Source organism: Cucurbita moschata, unplaced genomic scaffold (assembly GCF_002738365.1).
Source record: "Cucurbita moschata cultivar Rifu unplaced genomic scaffold, Cmos_1.0 Cmo_Scf00130, whole genome shotgun sequence".
NCBI lineage: Eukaryota > Viridiplantae > Streptophyta > Magnoliopsida > Cucurbitales > Cucurbitaceae > Cucurbita > Cucurbita moschata.
This window is the reverse complement of record NW_019268646.1, coordinates 71,673-91,096: the sequence shown is the minus strand read 5'-3', so window position 1 is coordinate 91,096 and position 19,424 is coordinate 71,673. Positions and strand designations below refer to the sequence as shown.

Here is a 19,424-nt window from a genome sequence, read left to right as displayed (position 1 = left end):
TTAAATTGAACTAAAAAAAAGTTATCTTCAAGAAAATATTAAGTAGAAAAATACCTAAGGTAATGGCACGACAGGGCCTATGTAATATTGGGCTCGTTTTGCTTTAGTCTTGTCTCAGTTTCTTCTTTCTTTTTCGAACGATCGTATGAATCCAATTTTACCTATAATGTATGTTTTAACTGTTGGGATATGGAGCCTGATGCCTAGATCGACACATTTGATATTTCGTAAAAATCTGAAAGATATATATGGTAGATATTTGGTAGAGATTGGATAGAGAGATATTTGTTAGATTATATTAGTTTAAATCTTTGGAAAGCTATCTTTAGTAAATTGAAACTATATATATACTCTTTTTTTTTTGTTATCATCCCTAAGTCATCAATAATAAAACCTTTAACAAATATTCCTCATTGTATTTTCTCTCTCCTGGTATTTGTGTAAACCTTGGGATTAGAGCTAACAATTGGTATCAGAGGGAGGCGAAATTCTCACCCTGGTCTGTGAAGATGGAGAAAGGTCTTCAAGAACCCCTGTTGGGGGTGAAGCCGGATAGTATGACCATGGAGCAGTGAAAGCTCAAGGATCGTCAGACCTTAGGGTTGATCTGATTGAAGCTGTCTAGAAAAGTGACGTTCAACATCATCAAGGAGAAGACAACGTCAGATCTGTTGAAGGCGTTGTTGAATATGTACGAGAAACCGTCGGCTATGAACAAGGTGTATTTAATGCAGAGACTATTTAATTTACAAATGTCTAAAGGTGGATCTGTTGCTGGTCATATAAATGAATTCAATGTGATTGTAAGTCAACTAAGTTCGGTAGATATTAATTTCGAAAATGAAATTAAGGCATTGATTTTGATGTCATCTTTACCTGAGTCGTGAGATACTGTTGTTGCCGCGATCAGCAGTTCACGAGGATCTAATAAGCTGAAGTTCGATGAAATTCGAGATGTAGTTCTTAGCGAAAGTATTCGCAAACAAGAAATCAGAGATTTAGGCAATGCTCTCAGTGTTGTTCGAAGGGGAAGGAGTAAATCAAAGGACCCAAACAATGGGCGATCAAAATCAAGAAACTGAGGAAAATCTCCAAACAAACCAAATGTGAAGTGTTGGAGTTGTGGAGGAAAAGGTCACTTTCAAATAGATGGTAAACGATCAAAGAGGAAGCAGTATCACAAATCAGAGGATGATGATGATTCGGTAAATTCAGCAGAAGACATTGGGGATGCTCTAATCCTTAGTGTGGACAGTCCGATTGAATCCTGGATTTTGGATTCAAGTGCATCTTTTCATTCGTCTCCAAATAAAGAGCTATGTCAAAATTTTAAGTCTGGAAATTTCGAGAAAGTGTATCTTGTCGACAACAAAGATTTGAAAATTGAAGGAAAATGGGATGTCTGCATAAAAAACTCCAGTAGGAAATCAGTAGACATTAAAAGATGTCAGATATATTTCTAGTCTCAAGAAAAACCTGATCTCTATTGGTTAGTTGGATAGCACAGGTTATGCAACAAAGTTTGGTAAGATTTCGTGGAAGATTGTGAAGGGTGCTATGGTGGTAGCACGTGGCACAAAATCTAGAACTTTATACACTGCTGGAGGGTGTATGAACAGAGTTGTTGTTGCTGAGAGTGCTTCAAATTCAAGTATATGGCACAATAGACTTGGACATATGAGCGTTAAAGGAATGAAGATGTTGGCTGCGGGAGGAGTTTTAGAAGGTCTGAAATCTGTTGATATGAGTTCTTATGAGAACTGCGTTATGAGCAAACAAAAGCGAGTTAGCTTCACAAAGACTACCAGAGAATTGAAGAAAGATACCGGGACAACGAAGCAAGTGGGAGTTGAGGTTGAGTTGCAGAACAATTCACATAATGATGTTGTAGTGGATACTCAAGAAACTCCTAAGACTGTTGCTGAGAAACCAGAGGTGAAGCAAGTGGGAGTTGAGGTTGAGTTGCTGAAAGATTCACATAGTGATGTTGTAGCAGATACTCAAAAAACTTATGAGACTCTTGTTGAGAAACCAGAGGTGAAGCAAGTTGGAGTTGAGGTTGAGGTTGAGTTGCTGAAAGATTCACCTAGTGATGTTCTTGCCTAATTCTTGAGTATCATTCAGAGTCTTCTTTACACTATTGGTTGGTGACTGATGAAGTGGAACGAAAGCCCCTTGATGAGGACCTACAGTTGGAGGATACAACTAAGTGGGAGCAAGCCATGGATGATGGAATGTTTAGGCTTCAGAAATGTGTTGCTCTTTCATCTGTTGAGGCTGAGTACGTGGCAATAGCTGAAGATGGAAAGGAGATGATATGGATGACGGACTATCTAGAAGAATTAGGCAAGAAGCAGCGTGAAAAGATTCTTCAGATAGATAGTTAAAGTGTCATGCAGTTGGCGAGGAACCTGGTTTATCATTGAAATTCAAAACACATAAGGCGATAACATTTCACTCAGAGGTTTGTGGAAGATGGTGATGTGTTTGGAGAAGATAGAGGGGGCAAGAGATCCAGCAAACATTTTGTGTTGACGTTGGAACATTGAGGTTGTGCAAAGCCTCAAGTGGTATGGTACCTATTTAGAATGAAATTCTTGGTTGACTGGATTAGTGGAGATTGTTGGGGTTGACTGGACCAGTCTCTAATTGGGAGATTGTTGGGGTTGATCAGTCTCAAAGTGTGAGATTGTTGGGATATGGAGTCTGATGCCTAGATATATTTGAAACAAATTTAGTAAAGATATGATAGATATTTGGTAAAGATTTGATAGAGATATATTTATTTGATTATATCGAGTAGGTTTAAATCTTTGGAAGCTATATTTAGTAAATTGAAACCATATATATTAACGGTGCTCTCAAACTGTACTTTTCTTCGTTCGTATTCTATCTTATTCTACGTACCTGAAGTCATCAATAATAAAACCTTTAGCGAATATTCTTTATTGTATTTTCTCGCTCCTGTTCTTTGTATTCATCTTGATCATTCGTTTTTACGTAAGTACGTAACTCAACGAGAAATTTTCTTACTTGTTCAATTTCTAATGAATCAAGATAATCATTCGTTCCGGTATAAATAGTCATTATCTGTTCTTCTACCATGAGAGGGGATGATTGAGATTGTTTGAGCAACTCATGTAATCGTTGACCTCTTGCCAATTGATTCTGAGTAGCTTTATCGAGATCATAAGCGAATTGCGCAAAGGCTTCTAATTCGACAAATTGAGCCAATTCCAATTTTGATTTGTTGGCTATTTGTTTCATGGCTTTAATTTGAGCTGCAGATCCTACTTTGGAGACGGAAATACCCACATTAATAGCAGGTTTGATTCCAACATTGAATAGATCCGCAAATAAGAATATTTGTCCATCGGTAATGGAAATTACATTAGTAGGAATATAAGCTGAAACATCTCCCGACTGAGTCTCAACTATTGGTAAAGCAGTCATACTTCCTTCACCTAAAGCAGAACTTGATTTAGTGCCTCTTTCCAAAAGGCGTGAATGCAAATAAAAAACATCTCCCGAATAAGCTTAACGGCCGGGCGGTCTTCTTGGGTGTTCGTTGTTGAGCAATCCTAAGAACCTAACATTAACCATGAAAATTTTCATTTATCTTTTATATTTTTCTTTAAAACAAGAGCATAAAAAATGGATATCATATAAATCATTTTAATAATATCTTTTTTTCTACGTTACTAATTAGATTTTAAAATATAGTGCAACCTACAAATTGTACTTCAAATTCAATCTAATAATCCTAAATAATAACAATGTCACGTGTAACTTTAATTTCACACCTACTTTAATTTAATTTCTCCTAATCCATCTTGATCAATGTATGCTATGTCAATAATTTTTGGCGGTGTATTTAACAAAAGTTTGAAAATATATAAAAAAATTAATGTGATCTAAAGTATTGGCCCACCCATACGAAAATTAACGTGATCTAAATATTAATGTCGTTTTGACTTACTGCAACGAAGAGATTTTGATAATTAAGCCATAGAAGAACCACATGATGGTTGACGAGTGAGGAAAATCTTTTGGACCAACTTGAATGAGAGTACAGTAAGGTTTGGTTGGGTTGCAACCCTATTCTTGAGTTGGTTGGGTTGACTCGACCAAGAAAATATCAACTTATGAATTGATCCCAATTTTTTGTTTTTCAAAAATTCAATCTAACCCAATCTTATGGTTTGGGTTAGGTAATCTGAATTGATTGAATTATCGAATCAAATGAAACCCCTAGGGAAAGAGTATGTGTAACGACCCATGTCCAAGAGTCGGATCAAGATTCATACATAATTCAAATTTAACATCTGATGGCACTGACATTCTCTTGTATCTTGTACGACATGGTCACGTTACCTATTTCTCACTTTTGAAGACTGAACACTATCCTGATAGATTTGTCATCACTCGTCTGCATCCCAGGAAAATTCATGGGGGTCATCCAACATAACCCAACATAGTATTGCTCTAAGTAAAACATACTTAACTTGGAGTGATAAAGCAACCGAAAAGGTGTAAGTAGTAACTTTCATTTCCTTTATGCATTTCTTAGTCATCCTATAATCAAGATCGGTTTCATTTAGATGTGGTCTTAGTTCATTCATGTACCCTTCTTTTAGTCGGGTGTCACACGCCCACTAACTTTCATCTTGGTTTTTTTCCAAACTACATTTTTTTTCGAGAGGTATTGAGAATCCTGGGCATAGGTCACCACAAATGGTATTAGAGTTCTAAGCTTATAAATTATGTAAACTAGCCTATGATGTAGGTTCAAGGTGTTCCTATGACTATGCAACGAATGTCTCGTCACCATCAAATATGCCTTACAAAAGATAATAAATGAAAAATATTGAAGGTTGCCTATGATTAATCCTAGTCTTTGTGTGCAATGTGATGCAATATTACGTGGGAATGATTTATATTTTAAGATTTGTGAATGTCACCTGATGTTTTGATGATTCACAGCATGTTTATAGTTAACAAGTTTTATACCGTGGTCGTGAAGATATAATTTCATGAAATGAGGTTAGTAATCTACTAAACACTAGTATATACATGAAAATGTTTTTGTCGAGAAAAGTTAAGATGTTTCAATAGAAAAGAAAACACGAGTGATTTGAGCTTACCAAATAAAAAACTTACGAGATACATGAAAGTTCAAAAACTGTATACTCAAACATATTTGTAAATGCCACTTATACTCCTCATTTCCCAATCTTGCAAACTTCATTCAGGATATAATCACGTGGGCAACTCTAGTCAGTAAATGGCTCTACTTTTACTATGATTGGATGCATTAAATGATGTATGAACGACACATGCTATGTGACCTCTTCATGTATCATATTTTATAACTGATATGACATGAATTATGTGATGATGTATTATGATTTATGTTATGTTATGCACACTATGTAAGCATGCTTATTTTTAAGATTAAGATTGTGAAATGTGTATATGCTAAGAATGTATTCATGAAAATACTTATAAGAGAACGAAGGTACCATCAACATAGTGTGATTTAAAGCTATGGGGACCTTTTTTTTTCTTCCTGTCATATGCATCAAAATACTTCCACATTATGATTAGTACGAATGCATACCTTAAAATATTTATGTTATGGTGCGTTATTGTACGCACCACAATACTATGCTAGCTTCTTTCTTTCTGTGGCTTTGGCATCGTTAGTGTGTGTTAATTGAAAAGTAAACCTAGGGGTACACGCCCACATGGTTGGTCCATGTACACATACATATAAGCCTTGTGTAAAGGAGTACATCCAAATAAATATCAAAGGTTTATATTAGATTATGAACTTATTTGAATTGAGTTAGATTCAAATAAATGGAAAGTTTATGTATTGAGTTGGTTCATGAGTTCCCTTACAAGTAGACATGTCTATTAGGATTGGGCCCACACCTAACTGTCCTATTAGATTGTATTTCTGTCCCTATCCCTGCTTTTCTACCTCTAATCATATATATATATATATATATATATATATATAAATTATAATAATTTATTTTAAAACTATGCTAATATTAATTTAATTTTTAAAAAAAATTTGTGGATAGAAAATTATATTATATAATTAAAAAATTTAGTGAAAATAGAGAATGAAAAATGAGGGGAGGATGGATGTCCATGTGTGAGTTGTAGTTAAATTAAAATAATTCGAATTTATTGTTAATACTAAAATATATATTTTACTTACAATATAATTATTCATATATTTTTAAGTTTTATAGTTATTATTTTTTATTATTTATTCTCCCGGCATTATTTAAAAAAAAAATAAAAAATTGAAATTGAGTGGTAAATGGGAAATTAAAATGTAGGAAAATAAATGGGAAATTAAAATGTAGGAAAATAAATGGGAAATTAAAATGTAGGAAAATAAATGGGAAATTAAAATGTAGGAAAATAAATGGGAAATTAAAATGTAGGAAAATAAATGGGAAATTAAAATGTAGGAAAATAAATGGGAAATTAAAATGTAGGAAAATAAATGGGAAATTAAAATGTAGGAAAATAAATGGGAAATTAAAATGTAGGAAAATAAATGGGAAATTAAAATGTAGGAAAATAAATGGGAAATTAAAATGTAGGAAAATAAATGGGAAATTAAAATGTAGGAAAATAAATGGGAAATTAAAATGTAGGAAAATAAATGGGAAATTAAAATGTAGGAAAATAAATGGGAAATTAAAATGTAGGAAAATAAATGGGAAATTAAAATGTAGGAAAATAAATGGGAAATTAAAATGTAGGAAAATAAATGGGAAATTAAAATGTAGGAAAATAAATGGGAAATTAAAATGTAGGAAAATAAATGGGAAATTAAAATGTAGGAAAATAAATGGGAAATTAAAATGTAGGAAAATAAATGGGAAATTAAAATGTAGGAAAATAAATGGGAAATTAAAATGTAGGAAAATAAATGGGAAATTAAAATGTAGGAAAATAAATGGGAAATTAAAATGTAGGAAAATAAATGGGAAATTAAAATGTAGGAAAATAAATGGGAAATTAAAATGTAGGAAAATAAATGGGAAATTAAAATGTAGGAAAATAAATGGGAAATTAAAATGTAGGAAAATAAATGGGAAATTAAAATGTAGGAAAATAAATGGGAAATTAAAATGTAGGAAAATAAATGGGAAATTAAAATGTAGGAAAATAAATGGGAAATTAAAATGTAGGAAAATAAATGGGAAATTAAAATGTAGGAAAATAAATGGGAAATTAAAATGTAGGAAAATAAATGGGAAATTAAAATGTAGGAAAATAAATGGGAAATTAAAATGTAGGAAAATAAATGGGATTATATGAAAGCATATTTTAGAGGTTTTAGCGCGATTCTCGGTAAAAGCGCAGTTCGTAGTTGACCGCATACACATACACACTTAATACACAATAAACCCACGCCTCGCCCTTCTGCTTCGCCTTCTTCATCTTCATCTTCATCTTCATCTTCATCTTCATCTTCATCTTCATCTTCATCTTCATCTTCCACTTCCTTTTTTTCTCCGCCATTCTTTCTTCCCATTTCTAATCCCTCTCTCATCACCATACTTTCTTCATCGCTAATGGCTCTCCACCTGAATCCCGCAGTGAAGTTCCCATCTCACCCCCTCCCTTCCAGACACCACCGCCGTCGCAGATCTCCCACTCTTCTCATGGCTTCCACTCTCCACTCTCTCTCCAAGTCAGTACCTAACATTTCCCCCTATTCATCTCTTTATCAATCTCTGTTGCTTACTGTCTCTCACTCCATTTCGATCAATTCTGTTTTGCTATTGCCTACTGATTCGAGTTCGATTTTTTTTTTCTTTTCCATGAATTGTGGTCTGTGTTAATGTTTTATGTGTCTGAATGGTTAGGGTTTCTAATCTGAAATGACTTATTTCTGTTGATATTGCGATCTTAGGAATCTCCGCCTGTCCCTGAATTGGGAAATCAAGTAACTTAGAGAGGAGATTTGGGGTTTTTCTGTTGGTTTAGGGAGTTTTTGTGCTTCTGAACTATCAACGTCATGGAATCCACTCTCCATCTTGATGTGATGCAATTTTGGTTTGAATAAGAGGCATTTTTCATCTATTGTTCTCGACTCTTGTAACTGTTTCTGTTCTAATAATTGCATGTGTGGATTTTCATTTCCGTTCGTACTTGCTAAAAAATTTGAGAAGGATCGATTCTTTCTGTTCATCTTGATAGAAGAAGACATATTTGTTACATATATACACATATGTATTATTGGTGATCCAAGTTGTATTTATATAAACTTAATTATACTTTCAATTATGTTTGCATTTGTCAATATTTTTTCAAGACTTTTAAATTTTCAATTCCATTTTAAACTGTCCCTTAAAAAAAAATATATTGAAAATTACATTTTGCTCATTCATGACGATGTGGAATCGTGGAGAGATGTGGTCTTCAATAATTTCCTTTAGAAGAATTTTGATTTATTGTTTGCTTAAATGTATGTTCTATTTGAAAATCGCACAGACGCATATAATCGTGCTAGTGTAATATTTGGATTTCGAAAATTGCTCTTATTCTTGCCTTGTTGTTACCAAAATTAAATTAAGCTGTATTAAGCATTCTTGCAGGGGTTTTTCTTATTAATTCCTTCATTTTATCTAGTTTTTTGGAATGGAATGTTTTAAAAATTAGGCTTGTTTCATAACAAATTCTTTGTTTTGTCTCTTAAATTTTCGAGTTTTTAGCCATATTTTAGAAATAATTTCTAAAATTACTTTTTAAAGTTCTTAAAAATTGGCCAGTACTTTTTAAACCGTTTCTAAAATAAAGAAACTAAGAAATTGAGATAATACAAATTGAGTACCGTTTGCATGAGCTTAATTATTCAGCGTATTCAGCGTGTGGCTTGCTTTACTTTTGAATATGTTCATACGTAAGCAAACATAAGCTTGTAGTCTTAAAATTTGGTATCTGAATCTTGGAGTTTTAAAACATTGATGTTGTTGTCAGTTTAGTTGATCTGCCAGTGTCCCTATACCCGTTTTCCACTCGTAGATAATAGAAGTAACCCCTCTCCCTCTCTTTCCCTATGCAACACACCACGGGTTTTCCTTATCTAAAGGAAAAATATGGAAAACTGATTGTTATGGTGCATTTAGTGTACTATTCTCCGTAGATAGAAATGGGTATTTGGGGCTCTTTTAGAACATTATGCAAAATAGTTGGATATATCACAACCATTTATGGATTCCTTCTTTGTTACTGGGGTCGACCCCAAAGCCATAATGTCTCAAAACGAGGAGGTCATAGAGAAACTCTATTTTATTCCTTTCTTTCGAACTTCATGAAGAATCCCATTCGAGATCTCCCTCACTACGAACAAAAAAGTGGGGCTGCACCCCTGGTGTGCACTCCGTTCATTCTACGTACCCTTGTTGATTCTGAACTTCGTTTGTTGAGGAACCGGATTTTTTATGGGGCAGCTCTTTTTTATGTGCTGCTTTACCCTGAAAGGAAAATGAGCTTCGCTCCTCTGACGCTCCCCTGGTTCACAAGAAGGAAAAAGGACTCATCCTTTGTTGCATCTAAATAGCAGCTTCTTGGATTCATGTTGATTCTTTTCTATGGTCATATTATGTTTGTATCTATGGATTAAGGCATGTCCTATGGTTGCTCTCGACTAACTGTTGGCTTCTTCACACTACATTTCCATTCAATTTGGTATCTCAGCAGTCTGCAGTAGCTCATTCCGGATTAGCTTGTAATTTCTTGAGTGGAGTTGCTTGTAAAACTGCACTCAGAGAATCTCATAAGAGACCGAGTTAGGAGCCTCTCGTTCTTGTAGAGAAAATTTCTGCATTATAGAACTGCGGCCGACTTATCACCTCGTTTATTTTATTTTACAGATCGACAGAGGGAACAAAAAAGCCATATTTCCCTCCCCGGGAAGTGCATGTCCAAGTGACTCATTCCATGCCACCTCAAAAGATGGAGATCTTTAAATCATTAGAAGATTGGGCAGAACAGAACATATTGGTTCACCTAAAGCCTGTGGAAAGTTGTTGGCAGCCTCAAGATTATCTCCCAGACCCGGAATCTGATGGTTTTTATGACCAAGTTAAGGAAATAAGGGAGAGATCGAAGGATATTCCTGATGACTATTTTGTGACGTTGGTTGGGGACATGATCACTGAAGAAGCACTTCCAACTTACCAGACAATGCTGAACACCCTTGATGGTGTTCGTGATGAGACCGGTGCAAGCCTCACCTCGTGGGCAATATGGACAAGGGCCTGGACTGCCGAAGAGAATAGACATGGTGACCTTCTGAATAAGTACCTTTACCTGTCCGGACGAGTCGATATGAAGCAAATTGAAAAGACCATCCAGTATCTCATTGGATCAGGAATGGTTAGTTTGCTTGTTCTCAAAAATAGTTTTGTTTTTGTTTTTGTTTCTAGGAACAATTCCTTTTCCCTTGAATAGTAAAGATTTTTGTGCGCTTGAAGTCACAATTAAAAGTACTGTGCTCATCCCTAAAAAATTACTAGGAAACATCTAGGACAAAACAAATTTTATTACATCAACTGAACATGTTTTCATTGAAGCTGTATCTTAAAAAGGAGGTAACAATTTTCCAAAACATCTCAAGTAGCACCTAAGTTCTTAGAAACTTGTGGTCCCTTAGAATTCTGAGTTTAAACAATTCGATCTCTGTAAGTATTTTTGGTTATTTAATTGTGTACTTGGATCGCTTTTGAAGTTTGTACAGTATCAGATTTGATCGAACATTGGATGCTGGGTCACTGTGAGTAGGTGCAACTTGCTGCTTACATATTGGCCTTCGCTGCCATCATGAATGCTAGAAATAGTTCATTGTCATATTTTTGTATACATTTTGTTTGCAACAGTTGATTTGTCTGGATCATAGTTTAATTATAAGATGCTTTTGCTGTTATTTGTCTTTGTGCCTTTTAGGATCCCAAGACAGAAAACAATCCATACCTTGGTTTCATCTACACCTCATTTCAAGAGAGGGCAACTTTCATCTCCCATGGGAACACTGCGAGGCTAGCCAAGGAGCATGGTGATTTTAAGCTGGCACAGGTATGTGGTATAATTGCATCCGATGAAAAACGCCATGAGACTGCATACACCAAGATCGTTGAGAAGCTTTTTGAGGTCGACCCTGATGACACAGTTATGGCCTTAGCTGACATGATGAAGAAAAAAATCTCAATGCCAGCCCATTTGATGTACGATGGCCGAGACGACAACCTTTTTGAGCACTTCTCATCTGTTGCTCAGCGGCTTGGAATTTACACTGCTAAAGACTATGCTGACATTCTTGAGTTCCTCGTCAGCAGATGGAAAATAGAGGATTTGACAGGTCTTTCAGGCGAGGGACGCAAAGCACAAGACTTCGTGTGCGGGTTGCCTCCAAGAATTAGAAGGCTGGAAGAGAGGGCTCAAAGTAGAGTCAAGCAAGCACAAAGAGTTCCATTTAGCTGGATCTTCGGCCGAGAAATACAAGTGTAAGAGCAACAGAACTACATGGCTGGACTCGACTGAGGCCTAAGACAACATATGAGGTACAAGTCTGATGCGTTTTCGACTTAGATATCACTTTCTAATCGTAATTGCTGAAGAAAAGTATGGATTAGACTGTCTTGTTGCTGCTGCTGGTAGATGCAACAGCTATGTCACCCTCCAGTTCCTTATTGCTTTAGAAGAAAAGGATCAGTATTGACTTGGTTTTAAATTTTGTGGTACACAAAATAGAATGCCTAGTACTCCTCATCTCTTGTAATAACCAAACCAACTTTAAATTATGGCGCAAAATCTTGAATGTTGCTTTGTCTTTTATCCACCACCAGCACTCGTTCCTACTTTCATGTTGCTTGTTTTGGTTTAGAGGTAATGGTTTTGTTTATCAGTTTACGTAGAAGTTTTGTTAAGATATGAAAGAAACAAATATTGAAAAATGGAAAGATAAAAACAGAAGTAGGGCTTTACAAGTTCTTATAAATTTAGGATTGATTGCTCTTTAGTGAATGGTTGGGTTCATCAAACAGACCCATTCAAAGCTCGCTTTTCGAAGTCTAGTTAAAAGGCTGAGTAGGCTATGGCTGGCATTATAGTTAATTGATATGTACTGGTCTTGGTGGCGTAGTTTTGACATTCGTATGACAAACTTTATTGCGAATTTAGAACCCATTTTTATTTTTTGTCTAGTTTTGTGGCTTCGTTGGATCTTAAGAGATTCTCCTTCGTCGACCGGACATAACTCATATGGAAACTAAGCTTGTTTGACTATACACATCGCTCGTGCGTGCATGTTTGCTTGTTGCAACGCAAGCCGACGTGCCTCTACTGTAGGTCAAGTCATACGACTCGATCTTGTCTCTACTTTAAGCTAAGGTCTTTTGAATGTGATGTTGCATTTCATCTCATCATTGTGATTTTCAACAACATGGCCAACGATTCGTGATGCTATCCAAGCCCCAAACATCGTCAATCTTTGCTATTTGCTCGGACATGCTTATTGAGAATCAACCCATGAGTCATCTTTATCATCAGAACACCTCGAATTTTTATCCATCTGGATGCTGTCGAGACATTTATCCATGTTGAGTCATTTATGGATAGAGAGCGGCCCCATATACCTATCTCTAACATATGGGCTAGGACGCAATATCGACACATTTGTGTTGTCCCACATTGTCCTCAATAAACTTATTTTCATAGGAAGATGCTCGTCTTACAACAGTCGCCAAAACTATGACACATGTCTCCCTTGGTACATTTTGAGGGATTTGTTTGGTCTGGCAAGAGTAGACGTGATTTTGGTGAACGGTCATACAACCTCGTGGAGCGTTTATCGAGTATTTGGTTGACACCAAATTTGGCTAGCACTCATTTTATATAAACGAACTTAACTTCAAAGTCACATATCGAAACTTACATCGAAACCCCCAACTTTTGAGATTATAGTTCGGGACCTGACCCTCTTAGAATTTGTCTTTGACAATCTTGTCTACTTGTTTGCCTCCAATCTTTGCTTATGCCTCAACTTGAATTTAATACACACTTTTATGGGTGTGTTGGATGATGCACTGTTCTCCTCGATCACATCATAACACCTGTTTGTCTTCCTCCGTGTGTGGCCAGATGGACGTCACTTAAAGATCACCATCTTGTCGATCTCCACGTGGGGTCATAACCTACTGTTTTCATAGTATGATTGTGACACTATGCCATAGCTTCGTGGCGCTATCTTGAAGTGGTGACTTATATTCATATCACTATAATGCTAATGTAATTTTTTATTTGTAAATCTTTGTTGCTAGATATTTTTCTACAATCATATAGACCTCATTTGAGAATTATTTTGTAACATAGATTATTAACCTAAATAGAGTAGTCAAAGGTTGCCATTGTTGTGGCATCTTGAGTGCCCATTGTATGGGAGGTCTTCTAGAAATTAATAAATAAGTAGCCGTTAATCCCATTTTATTCGAATTGGAGTAACGTCCCTCAAAATTTAAACATAAAGAGACAAAAAAAAAAAAAAAACATTTCAATTATGAGCCAAAAAAGAAAATGACCGTTGCCCCCAAAAGCTTTGAAAAGCCCTATAAACTTCCTCCTCCTCCTCCACCAACGTCATCTCAAAGTCTTCAATCTCCAAAATTTTCTCCATTAATCGCATAAATCCAAATCCGAAGCTTTCAATCACGCTTCTCTCCTCCAATGGGCCTTTCAACCTCTTCTTCAACCTCAATTTCTAGGGCTCACTACAACATCCACAATCTCTTCCTCCTCTGCAACTACGTCCTCCTCGGCGCCGCCTCCAGCTGCATTTTCCTAACCTTATCCCTCCGCCTCCTCCCTTCCGTTTGCGGTTTCTTCATCATCTTCCTCCACGCATTCACCATCGCCGGCGCTATCTCCGGCTGCGCCATGGCCTCTGCCGCCACTGGCCGCTGGTACGGCGTCCACATGGTCTTCACCGTCCTCACCGCCATCTTCCAAGGCTCCCTCACGGTCCTGGTCTACACCAGAACAGCCAACTTCCTTGGCGAACTGAAATCGTACGTCCGGGAGGAAAGCGGAACGGTGATTCTGAAATTGGGCGGCGGATTGAGCGGCTTGATCTTCTGTCTGGAGTGGATCGTCCTGGTTCTTGCGTTTTGGTTGAAATACTATTTGTATGTTGAAGGAAATGGAAGTGGAGAGGATCTGAAGAGGAGTGGGAAGGTTCAGCAGTTTGAAGATTCCAAATGGGCGCCGCCTTTCCCTGTTTAGGAATACTTCCTTGTATTCCGTTGCATGCTTTTCATTTGTTGTTCATTCAATTTGTGATTCATATTCATTCGTATGTGTTCTTTCCTAGTTCGCTGTATGATTTATGAGGGAGTAATCATATAATATACCATTCCTTACATTTTTCAAACCTTTTTCCAACTACTATGCTTAGTTTCCAAGTGTTAACATCACACAACAACACACACTCCATATGAACACACAAAGGATAGAAGAGAGAAAACGCAAAGAAAAATATTGGCTAAAGATTTATATTGATGACTTCAAGTATGGATCCGAGAACATAGAGAATGCAGAAAGACGGATATATGAAACCATATATATATATATATCCTTTTGAGCTAAAAACATTTTTCTCTGGCTTCTGCATCTTTTGCAAAGTTTTTATTTCCTTTCTCTTTTCAAACACTTCAGGGTTCAATCAACAACAGGATTTACAGATATAAGGAAGGGGACAGACAATGGATCATAGAACAAAAGCTGGTAAAAAATGATCTTGGACGGCTGAACAGGTACCTTTTTCAATACTTTTTGTTCTTCTGGGGTAATATCCTCTTAATCTGCATATATATAAGATCGTGCATACTGTTGAGTAAGATCGAACACCAGAATCAAAATGAACAAACTGAAATAATCACTGAGAATCTCAAACATAATCAAAATTTTGTTCTATATCAGAGACAGACAACTAAAGAATTCTATTCCAGAACACTATGCAGATCCATGCATGTTTGAAGTATTTGAAAGAACAAAACTCAAAAGAAAACTTGAAAGAACAAGAAGTGACCAACTATTAAAAGCATCTATGTATCAAAATTTTGAAATCTATGAGTCAAATTTAGAACCAATTCACCAACCTGCCATCGGTTTAAACAAAATCAGATATTTGGTATATTGGGGAACAAATTTAGATACCCTGTGAGCAGGACTGAATAGCTGATACCTGTTAAATGAGATATTGTCATTGTCAAGGATCAAGTATTAACAAGTACAAGAGAAGCATGTAAACTATAAAGATTCAAGACATCGTAATGCAAAGACTTAAGAAATATGCATTCCTCAGCAACATCACATCAATTAAGCTTTAAAACTCCCACAAGGAAAACAAGTTCAATAAAATAGTTCATATGAAAGAAAACTTGCATACTTCAGAAGAAGAGTATAAATATGTTAAAACACATTCATCACTTATATCAAACCAATTATATGTTCTTCCAGCATCTGTAGTTTGTTCTTGCCTACCATCTGCAAGCCTCTCCTTACCCCAATTCATCATCATTAGCTGATTTTCTGGCAGTTGAAAGTGTAAGTTCCTTAAGTATTTCAGCCATTGGCTTCTGACGAATGCCCCAATGGCTTTTTCCTCTTGAACGAATTGAATGATCTATGGAGCGCCAAGAAGACATGCCGCCTGAAAGTAGAATATTTCTTAAATGTATGACCGTATAAAGAAAATGAATACATGCGGATATCAGCAAGAATCATCTCATCACTTGAGGAAAGTGTGCAGTCCATTAACTGCGTGCAAGCCTCCAGCAATGGAACTGATGTAGTCAATTCAGTTGTTGATTGATTATTTTGGCGACGGACTTGATGAATTTCCTCTAAGGAAACGATTCATGAAGGAAGCTTGGTTCAGTAAAGAAATATGATCTTTATGTTCAGCTTCTTCCTTCTCTTTGCGACGTTGTTCTTTTTCAGCGTCAATCTCTTTTTTTTTTTGACGTTTTTCTTCCCTTTCTTTCACTTTTAACTCCCTTTCCTGATTTTAAATGAATTGTGCAGGAAAGTCACTTGAAAAGCCCAAGAGCAGAAAGACAATCAAATTTTGAATCACATAAGTTCTTCTTACCCTTTGCAACCTTTCCTTTTTTTGTTCCTTCTCTGTTCTCTGTTTCTCCTTTTCAGCCTCCCGCTGATTTCTCTTTATTTGTTTGACCATCAGCTTCTCTTCTCGTTCTACTTCCTTCTCAGTCCTAAAATAAGAAGTTAAAATTAAACAAGCAATATATAGGAATAAGATGATAAAAGCTCATACATTTCAGTAGTAATCTTCTGCGACAACCCATCCATTAATAAACGGATATTGGCTTCATCAAACACTTTAACAAGTTCATCTGATGCCTTAGTAAGCTCTCGAATGCCAGTCTGATCAGTCTCTAACCTACGAAGTGCTAACTGCATTGCTGAAATAAGACATACATCAGAGATTAACAACGGAGGAAAAATAGACTAAACACTCCAGAATCAAACCATTAAAATAAGCCCAGAAAAGAAAATGATTTTAGGAAGAATTCTACTTCTTTCCCAGGATTTTAGGATGAATTCGACTGATTGAACTATTTTACGGTCTCTTTTCTTATTCTTTATTCTTTCAGAGGTAAATTCAGTTATCGTGTCTTAGCATATGGATTTCATTTAGTAGCTGCAAGCCTATACAAAGGCATAAGTATTCCTATACAAGGCATACAAGGGCATAATTATTCCTATACAAGGGATATGGATTTCATCAGAGATTAACAACGGAGGAAAAATAGACCAAAAACTCCAGAATCAAACCATTAAAATAAGCCCAGAAAAGAAAAAGATTTTAAAATCAAGGAGAAACGCAATTATAAGAAATAGGGTATTTATTTTATACAAGCAACAAGTTTATAGTGCATAGGCACTCCTTTCTTTTTTATAGATTGCACTTCTGTTCTTGATGATTTCTTGATTTTGTAAAACTATTTGGTGAGAGAAAGCCCTTGTCTGTTCTAATTCCAATACACATTTCCTTTTCAATAGCCACATCCTTTCAACATTCCCTAAAACATCCTTTACATGAAACTGGGTAAAGATTACAAGTTACAGCAGCCCAACACCATAAAGTAATCAAACTTTAACACAGCTAAAAGAGTTCCAGGACTAATAGGCAGTGAAAAGAAACATTGCTTATGCTTGAAAACAGCAATTAAAGACACTAAATCAGGCATATTTCCCAGATCACATATTGACCCCAAAACCAAAAGAAGATAGAAAACAAAATAGAAGTGCCTACCCAAAAGTGCAGTGATCCTCTCGTGAATCTTTCTCCGACATGTACGACGATTGCTCAAGATTCCACGGATGTACTTTGGCATCAACGTTAGGTCAGGGGTCTTTAAAATTAATGAGGAAGATCATCATGAAGCACAAAACTATCAGATATAAATAAATAGTGTTGGGAAGATGAGAGATGGGTATAATAAACGTACCTCCCAACACCATAGACATTCTTTAGAGATGTCTTCCATAACATCTTTATCGCCGTTGGGCAAGCCATAGTTGACCCTCCGACCAAAAGTGCGAACAGAAACTTTCACGAAATCGCCATCTTTTATATTCTTCATCTTCTCGTAAATCTCATCAAGAAGCATCGACAATGGTAGTTCACTCTCTTCCATAAGAGCGAAAACAATCGAAATGGGAGAGCTACATTGGTCTAAATCAATATCCACTTTCTGACTCTTAACTTCGTCGTAATACTTAAACAAGCTGTCCATCTCCTTCTGAAGAACCTCGATCCTCGCCTCTCTCTCTGCCTTTTCCAAACTGTCCATTTCCGTGCGGTTCCTCTCCCGCTTCTGGACCATCCGTGGCCGATTTTGGCCATCCGTACTCGAATTTTCCGAATTCTCATCCACGTCCATCACCACCACCGTCGTATTAGTTTCCTATAATAATAAACTAGACTCCAAAAATTTGAAACCCTGAGAGCTGAGACAGAGCAAGAACGAAAGATCGAAATGTGAAAGAGGGAAAACAAAATTCGAAAAGTTCTTGGTCCAGAAATTTGAAGGATGAGTATACTTGGCAATTACCTTGAAAAAATTTGAAGGATGATGATCGAGTTCTTGGTCCAGAAATGCTGCAGGATCGATTGTTCTTGAGAAAACTGATTTTTCCCGCCAAACGAAATTGGCGTTGCTTGGCACGATGGGGTTCTATACGGCGGACCTCTACACCAAACCAAATTCTGTTTCCAATTTATACGTTATTTTTAAATTTAAAAGTAATTATTGGTGGTAAATCCTGAAATTTATTTAATAAAAAATATACATAAATTTGAAATTACTCCCTACCAGATTGATCCTCATGATCAACTCCCTGTCCGATCATAGCGGGCGTGGCCAACAACCAGGCCGATATGAGATTAGGGAGGATGAGAGGTCTCGATGCAATGGTCTGCACGAGAGCATGTTATCGGTGTGGACAAGAAGGCCATGTGGTCATGAATTTCGTATATAATACGACATCATACATCATCACATAGAATACATAAACAAACTATAATATTATGACGCATGTAAGGGCCACGGGGCATGCGTCATCATACATTATACCATTCTTGTAATTCCAAGAGTAAGTTCGCTTACTTGTTTGACCTCGGCTGAGTCCCTAACTATTTTATAGCTGCTCTGAGATTGTCATTCGATGTTTAACTCAACCTATACATATTCATATCACATTTTTAGGACATAATATTAAACTTAGTTTAGCTAAACATAGTGATTACACCTAATATTTATCCTAAGACTATATAGGAAACAATATAAAAAATGTATACCGAGTCACGTGTAGCTCTCGTTCACTTTTGGTTGAGTCCACCTCAACTTTCTGGTAAACAAATTATTAGAGGGTATTTTTGAGATATTTGTGAAAATTTAAATTTTGAAAAATAATTTTTTTTTTTAGATAATAGCAAAAGGTCTATAATAGAGTAACCTATAGTTAATAAATGAAAATTGATTAACGAGAGAGTTTAACTTTGCATCATTAGAACTTATAATTTATAAGTTTATGGAGTAACTCGTATAACTTTCATCATATTGTTTACATCAAAAGTATGATTGCTTATAACAAATTTTTTTTGTTTAATTCTAAATGAATTAAAGACGGACCAAATGCGTTGTACATTTAGAATGTGATTTCCTACACGATTAACTATATACTTTCATCATATTGTTTACATCAAAAGTATGATTGCTTATAACAAATTTTTTTTTTTGTTTAATTCTAAATGAATTAAAGATGGACCAAATGCGTTGTACATTTAGAATGTGATTTCCTAC

The 19,424-nt window shown here is 35.9% G+C and overlaps 2 protein-coding genes and 1 pseudogene across 2 annotated transcripts; 2 read left to right on the top strand and 1 right to left on the bottom strand.

Annotated features, from left to right (window-relative positions):
- The first annotated feature begins 7,499 nt into the window (after nucleotides 1–7,499).
- Nucleotides 7,500–11,894, top strand: LOC111440011 (stearoyl-[acyl-carrier-protein] 9-desaturase, chloroplastic-like). Its single transcript, XM_023077394.1, has 3 exons — nucleotides 7,500–7,726; nucleotides 9,912–10,416; nucleotides 10,984–11,894. Exons 1-3 carry the CDS (start codon nucleotides 7,608–7,610, stop codon nucleotides 11,542–11,544), a joined length of 1,185 nt encoding a protein of 394 aa, XP_022933162.1. The 5' UTR covers nucleotides 7,500–7,607; the 3' UTR covers nucleotides 11,545–11,894.
- Nucleotides 11,895–13,657: 1,763 nt separating this feature from the next.
- LOC111440012 lies at nucleotides 13,658–14,462 on the top strand. Its single transcript, XM_023077395.1, has one exon. The coding sequence runs from the start codon at nucleotides 13,759–13,761 to the stop codon at nucleotides 14,311–14,313; it is 555 nt and encodes a 184-aa protein (XP_022933163.1). The 5' UTR covers nucleotides 13,658–13,758; the 3' UTR covers nucleotides 14,314–14,462.
- A 237-nt stretch (nucleotides 14,463–14,699) lies between these two features.
- LOC111440013 lies at nucleotides 14,700–18,317 on the bottom strand (annotated as a pseudogene).
- Nucleotides 18,318–19,424: the final 1,107 nt, after the last annotated feature.